The 23,940-nt window shown below is 34.5% G+C and overlaps 2 protein-coding genes across 6 annotated transcripts in view; one reads left to right on the top strand and one right to left on the bottom strand.

The window, feature by feature from the left end:
* The window catches only part of LOC113391779 (cullin-1), a 42,347-nt gene extending 19,683 nt beyond the window's left edge, over nucleotides 1-22,664 (top strand). For all 4 annotated transcript variants that reach the window (XM_026627848.2, XM_026627849.2, XM_026627850.2 and 1 more), the window contains exons 3-21: nucleotides 4,504-4,586; nucleotides 5,443-5,554; nucleotides 6,896-6,991; nucleotides 7,801-7,947; nucleotides 9,144-9,290; nucleotides 9,977-10,156; nucleotides 11,742-11,876; nucleotides 12,211-12,369; nucleotides 12,681-12,810; nucleotides 13,116-13,249; nucleotides 14,814-14,921; nucleotides 15,574-15,645; nucleotides 16,878-17,030; nucleotides 17,981-18,099; nucleotides 18,957-19,077; nucleotides 19,543-19,643; nucleotides 20,241-20,346; nucleotides 20,929-21,042; nucleotides 22,544-22,664. In XM_026627848.2, coding sequence (XP_026483633.1) covers nucleotides 4,504-4,586; nucleotides 5,443-5,554; nucleotides 6,896-6,991; nucleotides 7,801-7,947; nucleotides 9,144-9,290; nucleotides 9,977-10,156; nucleotides 11,742-11,876; nucleotides 12,211-12,369; nucleotides 12,681-12,810; nucleotides 13,116-13,249; nucleotides 14,814-14,921; nucleotides 15,574-15,645; nucleotides 16,878-17,030; nucleotides 17,981-18,099; nucleotides 18,957-19,077; nucleotides 19,543-19,643; nucleotides 20,241-20,346; nucleotides 20,929-21,042; nucleotides 22,544-22,624 — 2,298 coding nt within the window. In that variant the 3' untranslated portion in view covers nucleotides 22,625-22,664. The remainder of the gene's footprint in view (nucleotides 1-4,503; nucleotides 4,587-5,442; nucleotides 5,555-6,895; nucleotides 6,992-7,800; nucleotides 7,948-9,143; nucleotides 9,291-9,976; nucleotides 10,157-11,741; nucleotides 11,877-12,210; nucleotides 12,370-12,680; nucleotides 12,811-13,115; nucleotides 13,250-14,813; nucleotides 14,922-15,573; nucleotides 15,646-16,877; nucleotides 17,031-17,980; nucleotides 18,100-18,956; nucleotides 19,078-19,542; nucleotides 19,644-20,240; nucleotides 20,347-20,928; nucleotides 21,043-22,543) is intronic.
* LOC113391816 (isochorismatase domain-containing protein 1-like) overlaps nucleotides 1-23,940 on the bottom strand; it is a 456,430-nt gene that overhangs the window by 306,591 nt on the left and 125,899 nt on the right. The window lies entirely within an intron of this gene.

The raw sequence follows: 23,940 nt of genomic DNA, 5'->3' as shown, positions 1-23,940 counted from the left end.
AGTTATACAGACTCATTCACCCATCAAAACTGCTATACGCGGTAAGCTTCAAACCATTTCCTTAACAGATTTCGGTTGCGTCCAGTCTTCTACTTCCGATAATTGGCAGTCCATTGAACTCTTAAGAACGAGAGTGACCGTGTTGCCCATATTTTGGACTTGGAGAGACTGCCAGAGTCATGGAACGTGCCATAATTTTCGGTGCCGACGATGTTGCTGTCGGGTCGCTAGTCATAATATAAATTAAAGTAACGAAATCGCATAATACTAAGTACATTGCAAGCGATATTTTTAATACAGCGCTTGGATAACGGCCAATGAATTCACAAATCTTTATGATTAAAAAACGCAGTAACGGCCCAGTTTTGTGTTTATTATTTTTAGACATATCATTATAACGAACGTCTGATAGCCCGTTTACACTATGACGTTAAGATTTCTTTAAGTGATAAGTGATTTTATTTAGATTTTTAATAGATCTATCGATTACGATCATTGTTTTCCTTTGTTGTTTCGTATTTATATTAGATAAGAAAATAGCTTTGTTCCTTATCATTTAAACATTAATAATAAACGTTTTGGTAGAATGTTTAAGCCTGTGTCTATAATTCATCTCGTGCTCGGGACTAAAGATTAAAATCGTGACTTAATCTCGTTTCGGATGTAAAAAGTACAATATGTGCGGAAACTGGCAGCTACGTAGCAATCTTTACAAAATAGAGACGAGGCTTCGGGCTAGAAGTGGGAAGTGTCTCTGTATTTAATGCATGATAAGGTTTACCAGTAGGAAATCATTATAATATATCATATCTCTTACAGTGTCAATTACTAAATTAAACTTGATATCTTAATAATTATCATCATTGATTTTGTATTATTAAATGTTGAAAAGTAGTAACTACTGAGTTCCTAGCCGGTTCTTCTCGGTAGAATGTACATTCCGAACGGGTGGTAGCTTCACTTAATATCGTGTGTTAAATGACGATTCTTGAAGTGCTTGTAAAAGCCTACTTGAATAATGATTCATCTTTTTTTTAAAGTATACATAGGCGGATTGGTAAAAGCGCCACCTAATGGTAAGTGGTCACCACTGCCTAAAACCATTGGCACCGTAATTCTTTTTAGAGATTCCTTATATCGCCAATGTGTTACTAACCTTGTGTATTGACATGTGATGTCCCTTGTGCCTGCAGTTACACCGGCTCACTCGCTCTTAAAAATTAAACACAACTATCCTAAGTATTGTTACTTTGCGGTAGAATATTTAATAAGTGTGTGGTACCTATCCAGAAAGCCCTAGAACGTAATTTAAATGACACAATCAATAACCAATAGAAAAAGTACAACTTCATCTTGTCGACAGATTGAAAAGTTGCGGTAACAGTAGGTTTTCCATTAAATGCCATGATTTTGGGTTAAGGCATTTAAGAGAGGTAATCAGACAAGCAGACATTTTCACATTTTTATCGAATTTATCTGTTTCTTGATCGTGATTTCACGGTGATTTATTTGTATAGCGATGGTCTACAGAATAAACGTATGGTAATTTAATAATATATAAATATAATTTAATAATTGGTAATTACATATTTTTTATCGTAATTAAATCACTTTACGGTCTCAGTATTACTCTGTTACAATATTTAACGAATCGTTTTTGTGCGACAGTAACCAATAGTTTTAGAGGTACGATTAATGATCTGTTTTACGTCATGCGCCTTCGAAACTTACGAAACGTTTTTTATAGTAGACAGACGTATATTCTTAAGTTAAACGAATCGTTTATTGAATATATTTAATATACGAATCGTTTAACTTACGAATCGGATGTAACTTTGAATGATCTTTACCATTATTAATACATATTCATAATTTTATAATCTTGTGTAAAATAAATAATAATTATTTATTAAAATCGATACGAGATAATGTAAACGGGATTATTTCGTGGCAATATAAGGGAGCGGATACACCTTTGCGATCAAAGTTGAAAGTACACGAGTTTCAGGTCGGTTCTTTAATCTCGTAATCTCCCATTCAGATCCGGTGGGTTTACTTAATAACAAATTACGTATAAAAAGTTGTTTCCTTGTGTTAAGAGCCTAGTTAATCCTTAAAGGCTAGCACCGCACCTGCAAGCGCCCCGATGTCGCAGATGTCCATGAGCGGTGGCAGTGACTACACCAGGGGAACCTACTGCTAGTATGTCTCCTCAGTCATAAAAAAAAAATTAAGTTAATCCGGTTTTCATTTTGATAAATTTTCAATAGCATCTAGAAGTTATTATAGACACTGCCGTGCCTCGGAAAACACGTGAAACCTGTCCTTGAATACTTTCCGGTCGTGTCGGATTTTCCTTTCCATCGGATTGTCGGAGTGAGGGAATAATAATTAAACTCTTACTGGTGTTTGCGCTCACGAGTCTGTCTGTCGAGTCATTTGCACGATGACGTGATTATATAGCATACAAAGATCGCTATAATCACGATAAGACAGCGACACTTAAAATTAATTACACACTTACGAAGAGGATAACTTTCTTAATTGAATTCATATCGTTTTAATTCGTCTTACGTGATCTTTGTACTTATTTGCTTAGTTGAAGTAATAATATTTTACTTAATTCATGAAAATTACATATTTACGTTAGTAAAAATGAAATTACTCTTTTAGTATGGTCCAGTAGCTGGAACACTTGAATTTTAACTGAAGATCACGTGGTTAATTTGTGTTTAAGAAAATCTACATGTGTCGGATAAAATTCTTCCCCATGTAATCAAACCATTGGATAACCGTGGTGGAAAAGCATCAAACCGTATCCTCAAAAGAAGTAACCTTAGCCCAGCTATGTGACGTTTACCAGCCGTTACTCTATCACAGTACAGATACAATACGGATACGCAAACGTGACAAGGAACCGGTTCTATATAGCAGAATCGAAACCTGCTTTCAAACTGAGTTCGTTATCAAATCATTAACAAAATATCAAATAAGTATAATAAATAATAATATTTATTGCAACACAATAGTAAGATACAATTATATTTAGTCCTAAAATAGTTTTAAGTGTGTTTAAGGAATCAGTACATGTCCACAACTAACCGTAGATACGTATTAATTGTTATGATGCTTAAGACTGTATTATAAATTACAAAAAACTACATATAGGTTTTGAACTTTGTAACAATAAATATTTACAATTCAATACAATTATACGTAATCGTTGCCGATTAAAGCAATGCGATTCTGTAAGAAATCACTTCGTATCTCACTAGTAAAATATTGACAATTTACAGTGATACGCCATTTTGATACGTGTACCCTGTATATTTTATAATTATTATAGTTAATTTCGCATATCACATGATATGTTTCTTGTTACGGAATAGCTTAACAGTTCGGTCAAAGTAGGATCGGACTATAATCGGGATAGTATTGTGATCGATATCAATAAGTTGGCTGAGGCTATTTTTTGTGAGAAAAAATCGAAGTTGCTTTGTAATTGAATTTCGAACGTAACTTTATCTAGATTATCGAGAAGCCGATCACGCACGTATGAAAACGAACGTAGTACGACTCGAATTCGCGAATAGCCGCCGTTCGGTCTGAATCCCGGTAGCTTAAAGCTATGGCTCCACCATTTGAAGTGGACGAGAATGAGATAGACGAAGCCCGAAGAGCGATTAATGTAGGAATAAATCTTACATAACGTTTATCGAAGTTTTCTGAACTGCGTCCATAAATAACGTATAAATTAGACCGCCACGTGTTTGATGAACAGTGTTCGATGTTGCAAATAATGTCTTAACGTATCATGTAACGCTACAAATTATTTCGAACACGGTACACGCCCTCATAACACGTATGCAATACAATCAACGATCTGACTCCTTCCAAGGACTAGAATCGACTGAAGCGTTGGACCCGGATAAGCTATAATAAACAGCTGTAAATTTTTAAGAGGGGGAAGCCCAGCTGTTTCGAATTCAACACATGGTACAACATATGATAACATAAAAAACCTAAAGTTCGATTCACATCAAACGCGCCGTTTCGGATCGCGACGTTGCGCTTTTTAAACGTGTTAAAGTAAATTAGAGTGTCTACAAAATACTTTAAAGTCTATTTTTGGATAAACGAACACAGTCGTCTGCAATGTTATGACTCCGATTACGAGTGTTCCTCGGTATATGTGTTCCGTGCAAGTACACGGTTCCCTTTAAAGGAAAATGTTTGGTTTATTTGATCGTATTGTTTTTTGTGTTGGTTGGTTGGTACCATAATTGGGAGAATATCATCTGACCGATGCAGGTATCAAATCATCACGAGCGTAAGATAAATCATGTACAATTTAAGCTCATTAATATTCCAAGTTAATAAATACTACACATATATTGTATATGTCATTTATTATTATGTATGTATGTAATATTTAAAAAAGATAGTAATGTTTAAAATAAGAATTAAGTTGATTTTTAAAGATTTTTTCTTTTTTTTTTACAGATATGGGGCGATTTACGGGAAGGTATCGAACAAGTGTACACGAGACAGCTTATGGTAAAGCAGAGATACATGGACTTATATACGTATCCTTTGAAAAAATAACTCAATTTAGTGTTGCTAGCGTTTAAAAATATTTAAAAAAACATTTGGCCGTTATTGCCATTTATAGTTTACGATTATGTTATAGAATATTATTTATTGGATTAAGATTGTGTTGGATTATGAAAGAAAAATATTTCTAAAGTAGGTCTTTTATTATTCGAAATGTAAACTATTATTATAAATGTGAAATTAGTCCGTCTGTCTGTTACTCTTTCGCGGTCAAACTACTGAACCGAATTTGATGAAATTTCCTATAAAGCTAGCTCAAATCTCAAGAAAGGTCAAAGACTAGTTTTGTATATTTAAAACCTGACGACAGACTCTTAAAACACGAACGAAGTCCCGGGCGATAACTTGTTTCGTAAGTATATATCGACGACCTCCGTGGTCGAGTAGTCGTCGGTAGAGAGAGTCGCCACTCCGAGGTCCCGGGTTCGATTTCCGGTCGAGTCGATGTAGAAAAAGTTCATTAATTTTCTATGTTGTCTTGGGTCTGGGTGTTTGTGGTACTGTCGTTGCTTCTGATTTTCCATAACACGAGTGCTTTAGCTACTTACATTGGGATCAGAGTAATGTATGTGATGTTGTCCAATATTTATTTAACTAAATTCGGCTTTCACAAAGTTTGAAGAGTAACAATTATTGTTAATTTCAAGCAATGACTATAATTGTCGAGAAAATGCAGCACCGTCCCTCTGGGAGCTCCAATGTTTGCAATCGCCCCAGCTCCAGTAAGCGCTTCTATCACGGTCCGCTCTTTGCCTCGCGGTGTTATTTGGTTGGAGTAACTTTATATATAATTTATAAAAGATCAATAAAAACCTTAATATGACCCAGACACGTATATAACTATTGTACATCAGTTCACCAGCAGGGGTCAAGTTCGAGCGGCTCCAGTAGGACGAGTGTCACCAATAATGGTGGCAGGAACATCTCATATAAAAATAAGGTACGTCGAATACTATTGCGAGCGGCCAAGCAGAGTTGAGATTTCGAATGATATATGATATGGTCTATACGCTATGGATTTGTGAAAATATGGGGTTTTCGGTAGTAAAATTAAAGTAGATATATGTATGTAAGTATAGTCGAGCCGAGATGGCCCAGTGGTTAGAACGCGTGCATCTTAACCGATGATTTCGGGTTCAAACCCAGGCAGGCACCACTGAATTTTCATGTGCTTAATTTGTGTTTATAATTCATCTCGTGCTCGGCGGTGAAGGAAAACACCGTGAGGAAACCTGCATATGTCTAATTTCAACGAAATTCTGCCACATGTGTATTCCACCAACCCGCATTGCAGCAGCGTGGTGGAATATGCTCCATACCTTCTCCTCAACGGGAGAGGAGGCTTTAGCCCAGCAGTGGGAAATTTACAGGCTGATTATGTATATCCCAATCAAAGAAGGAATAAATATAAACAAATCTTGAGATTTACGTATTTCATGCGATTTGCTAATGTGTTTGTAAAAGCCTACTCGAATAAAGTATATTTTGATTTTGTTTGATTCTAATAGGTCAGCTATGTAGTGCCCTAAAATCAGTTCTTGAATAATATATAACTAAATTATTTATGTCTGCTGTAATATTACTTCCGATAACAACTTCGTCGACGTTCAATTTTTTTCGCAAATGCAAAAATACTTTATAATATCACAGATTATTTAAGATTTTGACCAATGATATTGCGTCAATTCGATGTCAAATATTGTTTGTTTGGCTTTTGTTCTCTTCTGATTGGACAGACTGTAATTAAGTCTTGTATTAATCGAGGGCTGTTTTAAGTGCAAAATATTATAGCAGAGCTAGTCTCATGGAATTTTTAAATGTAAGGTTTGTCTATATCAATTTATTCGGCTGTCAAAGACTGGACAGAATATACGAGATACAGTAGAATCCCGATTATCCGGACACTTAGTCGCAGAAAGATACGTCACGACAGTTTATTCGTGCCTGCTATCGTAAATACCCCTCTCACTTATTTGCGTGGAAAGTATTACATTTTGCTTCATAGCTATCAACCGGTATAAAAATGATAATCGAATAAAATTTAAATTTTTTTTATTTGTTTTGAAATCGATTATCCGTATTTTCGACTATACGGAATACTCCCGGTTTTATTTGATCCGGATAAATGGGATTCTACTGTAATTAAGGTCCAAAAACTTATCGTCTCAAAACCTTCATCGACCTTCATCGTTTAATTTAATAAAGTAATGTAATTCTATACGACAGGACGGAAGTTGTGCTAGCCTCGGACAGTCGGTGTTCAGGTTTTTTTTTTTTTCAGATTCAACAAGTGCCTGGCGGCGCTCAACTGGTCGGTCTTGAATTATACAAGAGGCTACGTGATTTCCTTATATTCTATCTTATTAATTTACTCGAGGTGAGATAATAACTACATATTAATGAGTAATTAACAAACTTCCAATTCAATACAAATACACATCCGATAATGAGTTACCGGCAAAGGTTGCCATTTAACATCAGATGGCTTATTTATCTAGCTCCATTAAATAAATTTAAAAATAGAACGCTGCCTAAAATTTGAAATAGAACAGACCATTATAGGATCGCACGTCTACTAGTTTAACTAGAAAAGTGCTAATGACCTTCAGATAGATGAACATATTTTCTTTTATCATAGTTACAACGCAAACTAAGTCAAAATCGGTCCATCCGCTTGGAGCTACAATGACACAGATAGACAAATGGACGTACATTAAAGTTATAACAAAAAACAATACATATTGAACAAACACTCCCCCCCCCCCCCTCTTCTATTTGCATTTTAGGATGAAAAGTAGATAATTTTTACACGTGAACTCCAATACATATATAGGCCTACTATGTCTTTATTAAAATTAGATCTCCACTGTATATTATAAATCTAGATTTTGAATAATTGTACGTGTCTACCTTCAGACAAAAATATTGTCTAAATTCTCCTTTCCTTATTGGTTGTACTGGATGAAATATTTTTCAGAGAAAAGCATACCTTAAACCATTTTCTATTTTGTAGTTTTTTTTTGTAGAATTTTATATATCTGTAAATTATAATATAGTGTTAATTAAATTGATAATTTAAGAGTTCATTATTATATGTTTTCATGAGATAGCAAACAAAAACCATTTAGAATTTCACTAGAACATTATATTACATTGAATAAGTATTTATATATGTTTGTACAACAGCACGGCGTAGACCTGATGGGCGAGGACGTCCTGGGCTTCTACACGACACAGTGGGAGGAGTACCAGTTCTCCAGCCGAGTGCTCAACGGGGTTTGCTCCTACCTCAACAGGCATTGGGTCAAGCGTGAATGCGAAGAGGGAAGGAAGGTGAGTTTAATCATTAGAATCCATTAATTAATTACCGTGACACGTATTTAAGTCTTTGTTTCATTGGTCGTTGCGCTTTGTGCGTCTGGGTAGATATCATCATATTTTCTACCGACAAACGCCAACACTTAGTATCGTTGTGTCCCGTTTTAAAGGTTTGAATGGACTTGTGTAAATACAGGCACAAGTGACGGAAGATCTGAATGAGTTCCTAAGGTTGGTGGCGCATTGGCGAAATGAATTTACTTGGTGGTAGGGCTTTGTGCAAGCCCGTCTGGGTAGGTACCACCCACTCATCAGATATTCTACCGCTAAATAACAGTATACTGTATTGTTGTGTTCCGGTTAGAAGGGTGAGTGAGCCAGTGTAATCACAGGCACAAGGGACATAACATCTTAGTTCCCAAGGTTGATGGCGCATAGGTGATGTAAGGAATGGTTAATATTTCTTACAGCGCCTTTGTCTATGGGCGGTGGTGACCACTTACCATCAGGTGGCCCATATGCTCGTCCGACAACCAATGCCATAAAAAAAAAAATGAGACTTGGTTAATATCTCTTACATTGCCAATGTCAATGGTGCTATTTGTCGATTTTGGTGTAAGAAATGATTTATATTTATTGTGTTGATGATGGATGAGTGGATGTAACTAACCAGTTATAACAAAATTGCGTAAGTTGTTTTGATAACGCTACATAACAATATTTTTCTAAAATAATCGTATGAGCTTCTAAACTGCACCAGTTTTCAGCTGCGAACAGTTTAAACGTGAATCGTGAGTTGTACAAGCTCATACGATTAGTTTAGAAAAATATGTAGCGTTAGCAAAACACATATACGCAATTTTGTATCATTAATGTTATTTTTTTTATCATTAGCGTCCCCCATACCGTCTATACTTTTGGTACACATTTACTCGGCATAGAATTGCAATCAATATAATGGTTGTATTCTGTAAGAGCTCACTTCGTGTCTTAATCAATAATTGCGTACAGCGGACCAACAATGATACGTTATTTTGATGCGTGTGCTTTAAATGTTATAATTAATTTTAGTATAGTAAGTGTCGTGATATAATTTCCTTACATTTCACGATTGTCTGTGACGTCGCGTTGCGTGTTCTGACTGACTGACTTTCTATTTTATTCTCACAGAATATCTCAATTAATGTTACTATTATTTTTATTAATTTCAGGGTATTTATGAGATCTACCAGCTCGCGCTGGTGACCTGGCGTGATCATTTGTTCCAAAGTTTGAACAAACAAGTGACCAATGCTGTACTGAAACTCATCGAGAGGGAGCGCAATGGGGAAACCATTAACACTAGACTAGTTTCTGGGGTGAGTTCTGATTGATCTTTTCACCTAGAAACTATTCAACGATTACATTATGTTTGAGTATATTTGAGTATATTTTTACCGTGGTGGATGATTGCCTTTATGTGACCTAGGTTAGACTCAGTTTTGAGTCAGTAATTTCATTTAATTAAGGTATACTTTTGTAACTACTTTGCGTCGAGAGTTAAGGTCTGCTTATAGTGAAGATTACACGGAGATTAATTAAGTACAAATTTCATAAGATTAATATAAAAGGATGGGGGTATTCGACTACATAATGTCTGGTTCTCACAGTAAAAATTACCCACCGTACCAGAAGAGTGATATTCTGAAATAGGAATCACTTTGGGTCCAAAACAATATAAAACCTGTATATTTTAAGTTGTGATCTGTTCGTAATCTATGATGAAAATTAATGCCAAATTTAACAATAAGCATCTCACAGACACTCATATGGAAGTTTTCATTCAAAAATCTAATCTACGATCCGACATTAATAGTTTTTTTTTTTTTTTTTAATGTTGTGATGTCAATCCTATTTATAAACTATTCAATGTTGTAAGCTATATATTTTATATAAGATTGATTATTAATTTCGGTAGTTTCTGCCCTGCGACATGGGCAGGGAAAACAAGAATCTTTATTGCAATCCAAACATGTGGTTACAATACCCAATGTTTTTGTTCCAGGTGATCAACTGCTACGTAGCTCTGGGTCTTAACGAAGAGGAGCCCTCGGCCCGTGGGCAGAACCTCGCCGTCTATAAAGATACATTCGAAGCTGTATTCCTCGAAGACACGGAGAGATTCTACACGAGGGAAAGCACCGATTTCCTGAGAAATAATCCCGTCACTGAATACATGATTAAGGTAACTTTATTTTAAAATAAATATATTTTTCTTACTTATATATCCTGTTTAGTGGGAGTTTAGATAAACGCTGATTCCTCTCTTTCTAACAACGTTGATTTGACATTCGAAGGAGTGTGTACACAATATTTATAGATATGCCTTGAAATGTCCCGAAATGCCTCTTCCTCCCGAAAACTTGGCGTTACACGATCCTTCACGATTTAAGTCCATCTATTGTATTTGTTCAATGAATATGCTTTAAATTTATATTATTATTTTAATTATATATTATTATATTGAAACTAGTATGACATTGTGTTAAATAAAGTATGTAAAGTGCATCCTACTTGACCCATGATTAAATTTACATGGTGTATAAACGTATCGTGAGAGCCAAGTGCGTCTCGCGATGACCTTGAATCTTATTTGCATGTACCACGACAGAATACATAAAAAAAATTATGATAATACCTGTCTGACCCAAGCAATATGTCATACGAGCAAATGTCTACCTGTCTCAGTGGTACTCAAACCGTCAACCGAAGAACACAGACACTCAAATATGCCACGTCAAGTGACACCAGTTATAATAACACCAAAATAAGGGTTACACAATATTATACACAAGTAATGTGATATCAGTTCTTACCTGGACACGTGAGCTTACTTCATTTTCTATTTGCGGTCTTGAAATTTCTTTTGACGCTTATTGATCTATAAGAAGTGTGTCGCGCGCAAAGTGTATTGTTCCCTGACGTCATAAAGTTTGAGAACCTCTGATATATGTATTTTGTTACAGGTGTGTGTTTAAATTTAAATCGTTACTGCAAAATAGTAAACAAGAAATCCTTCATAACAGATTGAGGTATTATGACGTCACGCGTATTTGTTATGATAAATCATCAGGTTTAAACTCGTTGATATTCTTTCGCCAGTTCTTCTCAGGTGTATATACTTTTCCGAACCGGTGTATGTTTTTACTTAGATTACCGATGAGATGATGATGATGATGATGATCTAATTTAATCTAACCTAAGAGATGAATGAACGATCAGATGAATAATAGAGGAGAATGGAAGGAAAAGACATGCTGCCCCCCCCCCCCCAAATAGATTGGTACACGAGCAGGGAAAAGAAGATGTATATTGCTTCTGAATTGAATACAATTATTGTGAAATGTGTCGATGTCAATGCGGCTAGGTTTATGCGTGCGCGTGCGTCGACGTACGATAAATTCGGAAAATGATACAAAAGTTTTTTTTAATCCCGAAGAAGTTCATGACTTTAATATTTTTTTTAGTTTTTAGTATGTTTGTGATTTCAAAGACTTAGGATTGTAGGCTAATTTTAAGGGCTCTTCACTCGTAACTCAAAAATGATCTCTCAGGTACAAAAGCCATTTGATAAGTAAGAACTGCACATTAGTATACTTGAAGATTGAAGGATGCAGCGCTCCATTCAAAATTTTCTTAAATTTTTTCTTGTGCACCAACGAACAAAGATTTCCTTCCAGTTTCTTTATGTTTTATAGTTTAAATTTTGCTAGTGAAAGCAATATACAATTTATATTTTTATAGATAATATGTGTGTGTGTTTGTTCCAGGCGGAGCAGCGTCTGCAGGAGGAACAGCGTCGCGTGCAGGTTTACTTGCACGAGACCACCATGGAGCGACTTGCCAAGACTTGTGACCGAGTGCTCATCGAGAAACACCTCGAGATATTCCACGCAGAATTCCAGGTACGATTTTTTTTACTTAGTTTAATTATTTCGTGTGAATGGCGGGAAAAAAATCTTGCAACTCAATTTCAAAACAAATTCCACTTAACTGATTGAGTTGAAAATGTATGTACACTGAGTGACTTCAAAACTTTCTTCAATAACAACTTCTACTATTCATAGGAGAGACCGTAGATATGCAAATCTAAAATCAAGCTTTCTAGAATGCTTCAAATTCGTATACTGTAATTGTGATTACTTTAAGGAACTTCCAAATAAAACGTCATCACTGTAGGATGTTCTGTGACTCGGTTGCTCTCTTGAGATAATATACGACACTATCGCCCCCCCGCAGAAACTCCTGGACGCGGACAAGAACGCCGACCTGGGCCGCATGTACAGCCTCGTGGCGCGCATCCCCGACGGGCTGGTGGAGCTGCGCCGCCTGCTGGAGCAGCACATCCACGCGCAGGGCCTCGCCGCCATCGACAAGTGCGGCGACTGCGCCCACTCCGTGAGTGCTTTGCAATTACATACGGTCGACTGCGATCACGACGGATATTCCCAACGGGAAGGAACTCTAACTATCAGACGTCAGAGTCATTTAATTCTGCCAAAATTTCATGTTGTAACTGAGTTACCCGTTAGAAACACTGAATAACTTTCCCGACCAACTAAACGGGCGCTGTGTATAAAAATATAGTTTAATATAAAATAATTACTAATTGGCGCCATAATTATTATAAAATAAATAGTAAATAAATCTAAGGTTCATTAAATGATCTAAATTTAAGCGTATTTAAACAGAGTATCATCATATTCCAGGATCCTAAAGTGTATGTGTCTACGATCTTAGAGGTCCACAAGAAGTACAATGCGTTAGTTCTGGTCGCCTTCAACAATGACTCTGGCTTCGTGGCCGCCTTGGACAAAGCCTGTGGAAGGTTCATAAATAGTGAGTATTATATATAATTATTGAACTTAAGAGTTTTTTAAACATTTCGTTACTAGTAAACTTTAAATTCAGATTTGTATTTTTTTAATTATATCATCAAGAAAACCAGTATCTTTTCATACAAACTTGGACCTATATAGTTTAACCGTGTTGTGCAAAAGTGTTTCAAGCCTCTGAACAGAAAAAAACATTTTTAATATATGTATACACATTCCATAACACTATGTAACAGTCTATAAGATAGTTGCTAAGTCATATAAGTCTGAGTAAAATAATGTTATACTTTTACAATTATAATATTTCAGGTAATGCTGTAACGAAGGCGGCTAATTCCTCATCGAAGAGTCCAGAACTATTGGCCAAATACTGTGATCTGCTTTTGAAGAAGTCGAGCAAGAATCCCGAAGAAGCAGAGCTCGAGGACACACTTAACCAAGTTGTGAGTTTTCCGATTCGAACCTATGTAGATATATAAATAGGGCGTGTACGCATTGCTTGCGTGTGTCTTATAAACCAAATAGGCTAACTGGCTCTGGTCTAATGCCAATTGCAATAGTATGAGTTTAGATATATTAACCATTTTGACCATGAATTGACGTGAAGTCCTCTTGGTCTGAATTCGGTGAATAAACGGCGTTTTTAATGTCGGCTAACATGTTTTCAGAACCGAAGAGAATTGTATTGTACAAATTTAATCAAAATCAAAATATTCCTCATTCAAGTAGGCTCATAAAAGCACTTTTGAGTCGTCATATTACAGTTTTCCGAGAAGATCCGACAATAAACTCAGTACTTATATGTCAGTAAAGGACAATTACATTTTTATATATATATAGTTTAATTTTTATATCTCAGAGCAACAGTGAGATTTTCATTTTTTGTGCTTTAAGGTTATGATGGTGTTCAAGTATATTGCAGATGTAGATTTCAGTGCAATAGTTGGTCTGCCAATAAAAGATATCCTGGTGTAACACGATGATTTTTCATTATATTTCAGTTAAACAGTGGGATATGTGAGTTAGTATGTTTTGTAAATGTACCACTGTTGCTCTGAGGTAGCGATATCCTGCCTAGACACCCATAAATACTATGTCCATGCTTTATTTATTTTAAATATAAGCTCCAGGCTGTTTCAAATAACTAAAATATAATTATCATTGTACATGGAAAATGGTTAAAAAAAAAAAAAAAATATCCCGCTGAGTTTCTTTCACCGGTTCTTCTCAGGTCCGAGGTGCTAAATTCCGAACCGGTGGTAGATTTTTGACAATCAATAAGCAAGTGTAAACACTTCTATATTGAATAAAGATTTTTGACTTTGACTTTGACTCAGTACTTCTTATATAATTAAAACTAAATTTAGTTGAGTGATTAGTGAGAGTTTATAATAAAACACTATTTGTGTATAAATAATGATATATTAATCAAGAACTGTTTGCAGTGCACAGTATAGCATAGATATTAGCGAAAGAGATCTTACTCCTACCATTGGAATAGCTGATATACGTATTTACAAGAAAAAGTAGAATCCAATAAAAATCAAAATCATAATATACTTTATTCAAGTAGGCCTTTACAAGCACTTTTGAATCGTTATTTAATAAACTATATTAAGTAAAGCTACCACCGGTTCGGAATGTAGATTATACCGAGAAGAACCGGCAAGAAACTCAGTAGTTACTCTTTTTCAACATCTAAAAATACAGTCATGTTAGTTAAATACAATTATATATGTATGTTATATATCCTGTCTGGAAATCAACAAGCATTAACTCCTCGCTTTTTTATCCACCAATGTAATCTAGTATCGAATGATATGCCTTCTTTACCAATGTATTGTTTTACAAATGATTTGAATTTGTGCAACGGCAAAGTTAAAAATTATTGAACTTTATTTTCAATAATTTTTGACTGATCTCTCTCTGGTTGTCTCGGTTTGACTGAGTTTACGCACACACTTTTTCATTTCCGACTCAGTAATAAAGTTATAATTTTATTTACAGATGGTAGTGTTCAAGTACATTGAGGATAAAGATGTCTTCCAGAAGTTCTACAGCAAGATGCTAGCCAAACGACTCGTCCAACACATGTCAGCCAGTGATGATGCTGAGGTAGGATGATACTTACTATTTAAATCATTTGTTCTGGTCAATATCAAAGCACAGCTAGAACTACTCAGTCTAGAATGATGGAATTTCGTACATAAATAGATATCTTATAAAGTAAATATCTGCTAGGACTGTTTGGAAATATCAACTTTAAAAAATAAATTGAAAAGGTAAACTTTGTTTAATTTTACCGGTACTATTGATCAAATTATTATATGTTATACTGGTTGTTGCCCGCGACATTACTCGCTTATTTGGGGTTGGTCGTCGAGTGCTATGTATGTAAATATAGCCTGTGTCCTCTCTTGGAGTTCAAACTTGCTTCATACAATCGGTTAAGTTATTTGGCCGTAAAAGAGCAACAGACAGACGGAATTACTTTCGCGTTTATTATATTAGTATAAATAACGTGAATTTAATAGATGCTTGCTTTTTTTTATTTAGCTTAGCTTACCATAGCCTCACCTTATTCACGGCACTAAACAGGATACAAGTGGTGTGCGGTCCAATGAGAATCTTAACTGGCAAATTATTAAAACGATACTGCAACTATATATTGCGTCATACAATTTTTACTTAAACTTAAGATATAAAATGATAGTCTATTTTTGTATGTGTTTCGTTTTTTTAATAAAATCATTATTATCATTTCCAGGCCTCGATGATCTCAAAACTGAAGCAAGCGTGTGGTTTCGAATACACGAGCAAGTTACAAAGGATGTTCCAGGTTAGTTTTGTTATTTAATTAAATACTTGGTGGTAAGAGCTGAGATGGCCCAGTGGTTAGAACGCGTGCATCTTAACCGATGATTGCGGGTTCAAAGCCAGACAAGCATCACTGAATTTTAATGTGTTTAATTTATGTTTATAATTCATCTCGTGCTCGGCGGTGAAGGAAAACATCGTGACGTAACCTGCATGTGTTTAATTTCAATGAAATTATGCCACATGTGTATCCACCAGCCCGCATTAGAACAGCGTGGTGGAATATGGTCCAAGCCTCCTCAAAGGGAGAGGAGGCCTTAGCTCAGCGTTGGGAAACTTACAGGCTGTTTATGTTGTTGGTGGAAGGATGGTATAATAATATCGTTATGTTTTATAACCATGGTTATTTCGTGATAGGGCTTTGTACAAGCCTGTTTGGGTAGGTATCACCAGCTCACATATTCTGCCGCCAAACAGTAATACTTAGCGTAGTTGTGCTCCAGTTGGAATAGTGAGTTAGACAGTGTAATTATTGGCACAAGAGATATTACATGTTAGTTCTCAAGTTTGGTGGTTGTGACAATGTGAGGTATGGTTTATATTTTTTACAGTTGTATTGTCTATGGACACTGGGGACTGTTACACATTAATGAATTATCATTCGGTCCATTTGCCAGTATGCTTACCTATATTAAATGAAAATAGAAAATCCGTGTTTGTGTTTTTCATTTTAAGTGAAATTTATTTCTGTTTTAAACTTAGCATGTAACGTTTTCAAAGCATTTCTATGTACTGTATATATATATACAGTACATAGAAATATATTTAGAACTTTCTAATTAGGTAAGAGAAAGACAATGCTCCCGTCAGATAGAAAAGTACTTTAATATTTAAATTTAGGTAATTAAAATTCTACTAATGCTACGCCACCCCATTAACAAATGGAGTAAGCAAGTCCCCTCTGGCAACCGAGAAACGGCAAAAGAAGTAGGGGTCGTCAAGTCAGGAGATGGGAAGATGATTTGATACAGACAGCGGGACCATTCTGGATTAGAGTAGCAAGGGACAGGACCCATTGGAAGGAATTGGAGGAGGCCCATGCCAAAAGGCACAACAAATTTAGGGACATCTTGTAACCCCATGTTTAGGAATAAAGGCTGTTATTATTATAATTATAATATAATGTTTTAAAATCTTGTACTAATTTCTTGATGTATCATTTTATATTTAGTTATTCTTTTATTTCGTATCCAGGATATTGGTGTATCAAAAGACTTAAACGAGAACTTCCGCAAGCACATGGCCAACAGCTCCGAACAACCTCTGCATATTGACTTCAGCATTCAAGTTCTATCGTCTGGTTCCTGGCCTTTCCAGCAATCCTCCAGCTTCCAGTTACCAACTGAGGTAAAATATATATATATTTAAAAATTGAAATAAAAAACGCTATATGTTTGGAACGAAGTTGCTTTAGATATATATTATGTATTAAGTAATAGTAAAAGTAATTATTTATATCTTATAAAAATGTTAGGGCGTTGACAGATTCGCTTAAAGAAAAATAAATTAGACCATAGACATGATCACTCTCTGGAAAGTCTGCTAAAATCGAATTTAAACAAATATAGCTTCTAACTAACTGGCGACCCGCCCCGGCTTCGCACGGGTGCAATGCTGCCACTAAATATACTTACTTAAGACAACGTTCACAGTTTTTCAGTCGTTAGACAATACGAACCGCTATGTCCCTGCGTTTTAAATCTGTATTATCTTCGAAAATATTCATTTAAATTACATGCTGTAAAGGGCCGTATTGATCTATATTAAATGCATATGTATTTAAGGTACTTCAGCCAGCATTTGCAATGTAAGCGAAAAAAATGTGTTCATTTACGACATCACCTTGGAAACCTCTAAAATTATCAGTGTTTCTCTACTATATTGTGCATGTATTATACATATAAACCTTCATCTTGAATCAATCTATCCATTTAAAAAAACCGCATCAAAATCAGTTGTGTAATTTTAAAGATTAGAGACAGACAGCGGTAAGCGACTTTGTTTTGTACTATGTAATGAAGCTGAAATTTCTGTTACACTATAAAAATGGCAGACAACAACGAACTACACTTTTCCGTGTTTATTCTTTACTTGACTTTTAGGCAACCGATGCGTTGGTCAAGTGTGGCCGCAACTTTAGAGATACATTGATAGTAGATATCGGTGTGCTCGATCTTGAGTGTATTTCCTATTAGCACCAATTTCAAGGTTTGATTCAATTTTAATGTTCTTCGTCCAAGTTTGGGATATTTGAGGTTGTCTTTCTTTATTAATTTTTATTACTTGTTTGTCAACAGTTGGAGCGTTCGGTACACAGATTCACAACGTTCTATTCATCTCAACACTCGGGCAGAAAACTGAATTGGCTTTACAATATGAGTAAGGGTGAACTCGTGACCAATTGTTTTAAGAACAGGTGAGTTTATTTAATTTTTTTTTTTAATTTACCTATGCAAATAGTGTGATTTGAATACATTAAATATTATGACTGTGTAACTGAAGTAAAGTATAACAATTTAAATTAAAAAAAAAAATCAAATTATATTTTGTGAAGTAAGAAATATTAAAAATAGAAAATGATTAGATTTTTTTCTTGGAGCGATCCAATCAACTATAGACAGACAGATTATAGTGGCGCAGTTTCACTTTCAACTACTTTATATAGTTAAGTTGATCTTAAGTATACATTTTTATTTGTTATATAATTAAAATGTTTAACACATAACAGTTATAATAATACGTGTTTTTATTTACCTTAAAAATGAATAAGTCAAGGTTTGTTCGTATGAGAGGTAATTTTCGGAACCAAACATCTAATTCTAAAGATGTTTTCACTGGTAGAAAGCTACATTGTTCCTGAGTACTATAAAGTGGGTGTAAATTATATTTATATCATATCATATCATATCATCCTTTAATAATAAATTGCACCCTTGACAAACTTGGCCGGGTTCTCATCTTAATGATAAGTTTTTTTTATTTAGCTTTTCCTTGTTTTTTTTTTTTTAATTTGTCTATCCATGCCAGATTGAAACATTCACAGGTGTGTCCTGTATTCAACAATAAAATGTGTTAAATCGTTTATATTGTCTTTTGCATAGATTTGGTAATATTTAGAACAACCAATTAAATTATTTTTAATTTTGTATGAATTAAAGCCTTATGAATTATTAATATGTATTCATAAAACAAAAGTGGTTTATGGTCTTAGTGACAGGTTATTAATATTTTTAAAATAAATAATTAGTTAATAATATTGTCTTATATTCACAGATACACATTACAAGCGAGTACGTTCCAAATGGCGGTGCTGCTGCAGTACAACGACAACACGTCCTGGAGTGTGCGCCAGCTGGAACATCACACCGGGATCAAGGGGGACTTCCTCATACAGGTATGGAGGCCCGCGTCGTAAGGGAATTTTGAATAGAAAGAATTTGAGATTTACCCTTTCAGTATACATTTTATTTCTCATTGATCTTGAATTAAAAAAAAAAAAACCATTATTTAAATTCATAGTCAATTTAATTAAGTATGTAGTTTGGCATCCAATGTCATTCTATGTGAGTTTAAATGAACCATAATTAAAAATTAACTATGGATACTGTATTTTCGTTTTCTTAATTTTGCTTTGTTACTATTTTTTTTTTAAATAATACAGGCGAACAGGCACACTGGTCGCCTGATTCTAATTTGTCAAAACGACCCATACATATTCGCACTATGAGATATATCATCCATTCCTTACAACGCCAATGCCCAACCGACCTTGGGAACTCACTCACCCTTCAAAACAATACTAAGTACTGCTGTTCGAAAGTAGAATATGTGATTTTAATATTTATGTAATTATTCTCAGGTTCTACAAATCCTGCTGAAGGCGAAGTTACTCGTCTGTCAAGACGACGAATCCGAGCTTATGGAGTCGTCGGTCGTCGAACTGTATTTAGGATATAAAAAGTAAGTATTGTTTGATATATTATTACGAATCTTATATTAATATTGAGATAAGAATTTTTTTAGTCAGTTGTTGCTCATAATGTATCAATCTAAGCACGAGATTTAAGTCTCCTGAAAAAGATCAATAACTATCAAAATCCATGACAAGAAAAAATGAATTTATCGATCGATCGAGATTTGGTCTGCCTTTAACATAAAAAAGTGGTATTTGTTTCGGGGTTAATGTTGTAATTCTATATTGTTATCAATATATTGTACGACTCTGTAGAAACTTTATATACTTGTGTATATACGTACATATAAACATTCAAAGACTTGCAAAACACACACAGATACAATACTAAAAACTTCATGAAATTTTACAGAAAATATTTAACAGAATTGTTACTTTAACGTGGTTAGGCTTTGTGCAGATCTGTCTGATTTGGTATCGCCAAAGAATATTACCTACGACTCAGTAGAATTACTTACTTAAGGGACATCATAGATATCATTTTTGGTGGTAAAATGCATAATATTAGAAAAAGTTAATGTTTTTTAAATTATATTGATAAATAAATGAACTAAAGTATTAATAATTATAATTTTTTTTTGCAGCAAAAAACTCCGAGTGAACATAAATATACCACTGAAAACAGAACTGAAAGTAGAACAGGAGGCGACGCACAAGCACATCGAGGAGGACCGCAAGATGCTCATACAGGTTAGAGGGAGGAGGGAAAACGTGTAATTAATGTCCTGTAGTAGGATTGCAAATAATTACACCGCACCAGTACGGGATAGACACGCAGCATGACACGTGCCGGTTTCCCCACGATGTTTTGTTCCGTCGAGTATGAGATGTGCTTTTTTTATATCATATAGGACGAGCACACGGGCTACCTGATGGTAAGGGGCTACCGCCCATAGACAATGGCGCTGTAAGAAATATTCTTAAATCGGTTAGCGGTGCATAACTTGGGAAATAAGATGCATATATCACAGTTATAATATTAGTTAATTATGTTAGGAGATCAATAAATATCAAATAATTAAAACAAACAAAAAGACTCTGACGCAATAGTCCTTGAGAAAAGATATAAATTTAAAGAGTATTAATTAAAATTGAAATTGAGCATTTGAAATCTAAATGGTGATTGCTTAAGTTATGCTGTAGCTACCGGACCGTCTCAGCTCATAAATAGTCATCATAATATATAAAACATACTCGAATCCGGGAAGCGTTATAAATATAATTAGTTATAAAGCTGATATAAGTATATTAAAGTGTTCTTTCGTCCGACAGGCTGCCATAGTGAGGATTATGAAGACGAGGAAGACTTTAAAACATCAACACCTCGTCGTGGAGGTACTGAACCAGCTGTCTTCGCGATTCAAACCGAGAGTGCCGGTCATAAAGGTGAAATATAATGTGTTTTTTTTTTTTTTAAATATACGATTGACAAAACCCGCTCCTATTAAATTCAGGTCTTTTGTCCAATCTATGTGTGAATAACCACACATACACACATACATCACACTCGCCACACACGAACACATGCATTTTCACACTTTCTTCATCGTCAATTTGAATTCATCATTCATTTCAATTATCTTTTCTAAACTATATATATATTATATAACACACTATGTTATGTAAGAGTGGCTTCCTCTGATGCGAGTTTGTATTATGCTTACTAGAGAATCCCAACCTTAAATATGCTATACTCTATTCCAACCATAAGAGGAAAAAAGCCAAATAAACAATATTTGACAGTAAATTGACGCGATATCATTGGTCGAGAGCTTGATTAATCTATGTATGATATTCACTATAGATTTGCGAAAAAATGGTGCATTTTTAACGTCGACGCAACTGTTATCGGTATTTTGGGAGTAAAATTACATATTATAACTCTTAGTAGAGCACAACATAGCTGTGTTATTAGCAAATCGCATGAAATACGTAAATCTAAGGTTTGTTTATCTATATTCCTACTTCGTTTGAAATAATCTTTATGTATACTATGATAAAGATTAAATATATTTGTTTCTTGATTCTTAATAAATAGCTACCACTAGTATAAGGATTATTCACTTATTAAATAATAAAAACTATTTTGGAAAGACTTATTGACTAAAATACAGTTGTGGGAACAAAAGTCGGATTTTATGTATGAAGGCATTGTTTGTCTTATCATAGTAAATCTTTAGCTAATTATAAATATGTATATTAAAATTTATTATAACTAATCGCAAGTGTGCATATTCCAAGTCACCTGCTAACGGCTCTACTTACAAAATTTCAAGAACTACTTAAATTAGTAATGTCGTCCTGATCGTTTTCTCAGAGGAGGCCGGCCAAATACACGAGCTATATCATTGTGCACAAGTGGAAATCAATATCCAATGGCAAATTCGATACGATCAGAAAATCTTACTATCAGTATTTAAAACGGGATATTTATTTGGTGAAACTCGATCAGAAAATAGTTCATTCGTAAGGCTTTAGCGTGCTTTCCCTGACACGGATATGTACACACTAACAAATTTCAGATTGTTACTGAGGATTTTTTGTCAGAAAAATCGGGTCACTTTTTATCGGCCCGATATAGGGGCCTAAACAAGCAACGCGGCAGTTACATACAGACACCAGAGACATACAAGACGCCATTTCTTTAACGAAATATGACAGATTGTTTAAATATTTCCAATGAAACCACATATCAAGGTCTAAGTTATAATAATAGTGTATTAATGTTTACTTCTTCCATTGGAACCGACTATGTATATAAAAAAGTACTTGAAATGGTTTATCTTTCAGTTTGAATCTACTTCTGTGTGTCTGAAACCAAACCTTCGAGAAGTTTAAGTTTCACTGTCATGATTTATATTATATATTATCTTATTATTTGTTTCAGAAATGTATCGATATTTTGATAGAAAAGGAATACTTAGAGCGCACCGAGGGGGAGAAGGACACATACAGTTATTTAGCGTGATCGCCTAACCGCATAATAAATAAACTATAACTATTATCTACGGCTGAGTTTTATTTTATGTACAATTCGATCAAATCTAATCGATTCCCCTATTCTAGATAACTTAATAAACAAAAGTGACAACCCTACGCCCATGATAAAAACCGGCCTTTCGAGGGACTTCAAAAGGATCCAATTGTAGTTTGACTTGTCCGTAATCAGTTTGTATGAGTTCAAAAAGGTTAAATTTTGCAAGCACATGATTGTTGAATTTATTATCTAGTACTTGTTTTTTAATGAAGGTGTATCGGCAAATTGGGTTATCTGATACCACCTGGTGGTAACCATTTAGTATTGGCCAGTACGTCTACCTAAATGAAATAAAAATATACACATTCTGTATAGATATGGAAATAAAAGCATTACACAAAATAATCAAATTGTTATTTTTAAGTTTTCTTATCGACATATAAATCCAAATATACTATATGTAGTTATTTTATCAATGTGCTTATCAAGCGTAAATTTGTTTACGAATTGTATTTCAAATATGGGGTTTATGATATAATCGTCATTTTTACTTGTAGGTAACATTACATTAATAATTATCAAGATAGTCTTTAAACTCTCTTGTAATTTTGCAATCTTTATAATATTTAATTCTTTCACGGTATCGACACATAGCAAAACTTAAAATTATTATGATATCAATTGCATCATTTATAAAAACGTTAAAAAATAAGGGTCCGAGAAGAGAGCCTTGTAGTACACCTGATGTTATTGGTACAAAACTAAACGTGAATTCTATACTTAAAACAGCTTATGATCTATCTTTATCACTATCAGCTGTAAATCACAGTGTAAAAAGAAACATTACAATTATTTTCCTTGTGAGATGTGGTCGAATGCTTTGAAATAATTATTGAATTCTACTATGTAACGTGACTAGTCAAACAGTCTCCATAGGACTCAACAGTACAGAAAATGACTTAACTATTGACAGGAGTATAAGTCATTGACTTAACATTACTGGATTTATTATTTTTTATTGATATACGAAAACTTCGAATGATTTACTTGCCGCCAAAGAAAAGGTTCTATCCTGAGCTCTATGGTTATTATCGTCCTCACTCCCAGCACAAGCTTTAGACTTAGGGGTATAGTATTAATAATTCTTTAAAATGGACATTGATACAAATCTATGAAAAAAAAAACAACTGAAAATTATGAAAAAAAGACAAACTGCTGATTTATATAGAACATTCACATTAATAGGAGGAGATACGCCTTGCTCGATTGAGCGTTAACGATAAACCTCACATCTCCTGTGCTCGCAG

The sequence above is a fragment of the Vanessa tameamea genome, chromosome 28 (assembly GCF_037043105.1).
Source record: "Vanessa tameamea isolate UH-Manoa-2023 chromosome 28, ilVanTame1 primary haplotype, whole genome shotgun sequence".
In the NCBI taxonomy this organism is placed as follows: domain Eukaryota; kingdom Metazoa; phylum Arthropoda; class Insecta; order Lepidoptera; family Nymphalidae; genus Vanessa; species Vanessa tameamea.
This window is presented reverse-complemented; position numbering and strand designations above follow the sequence as displayed.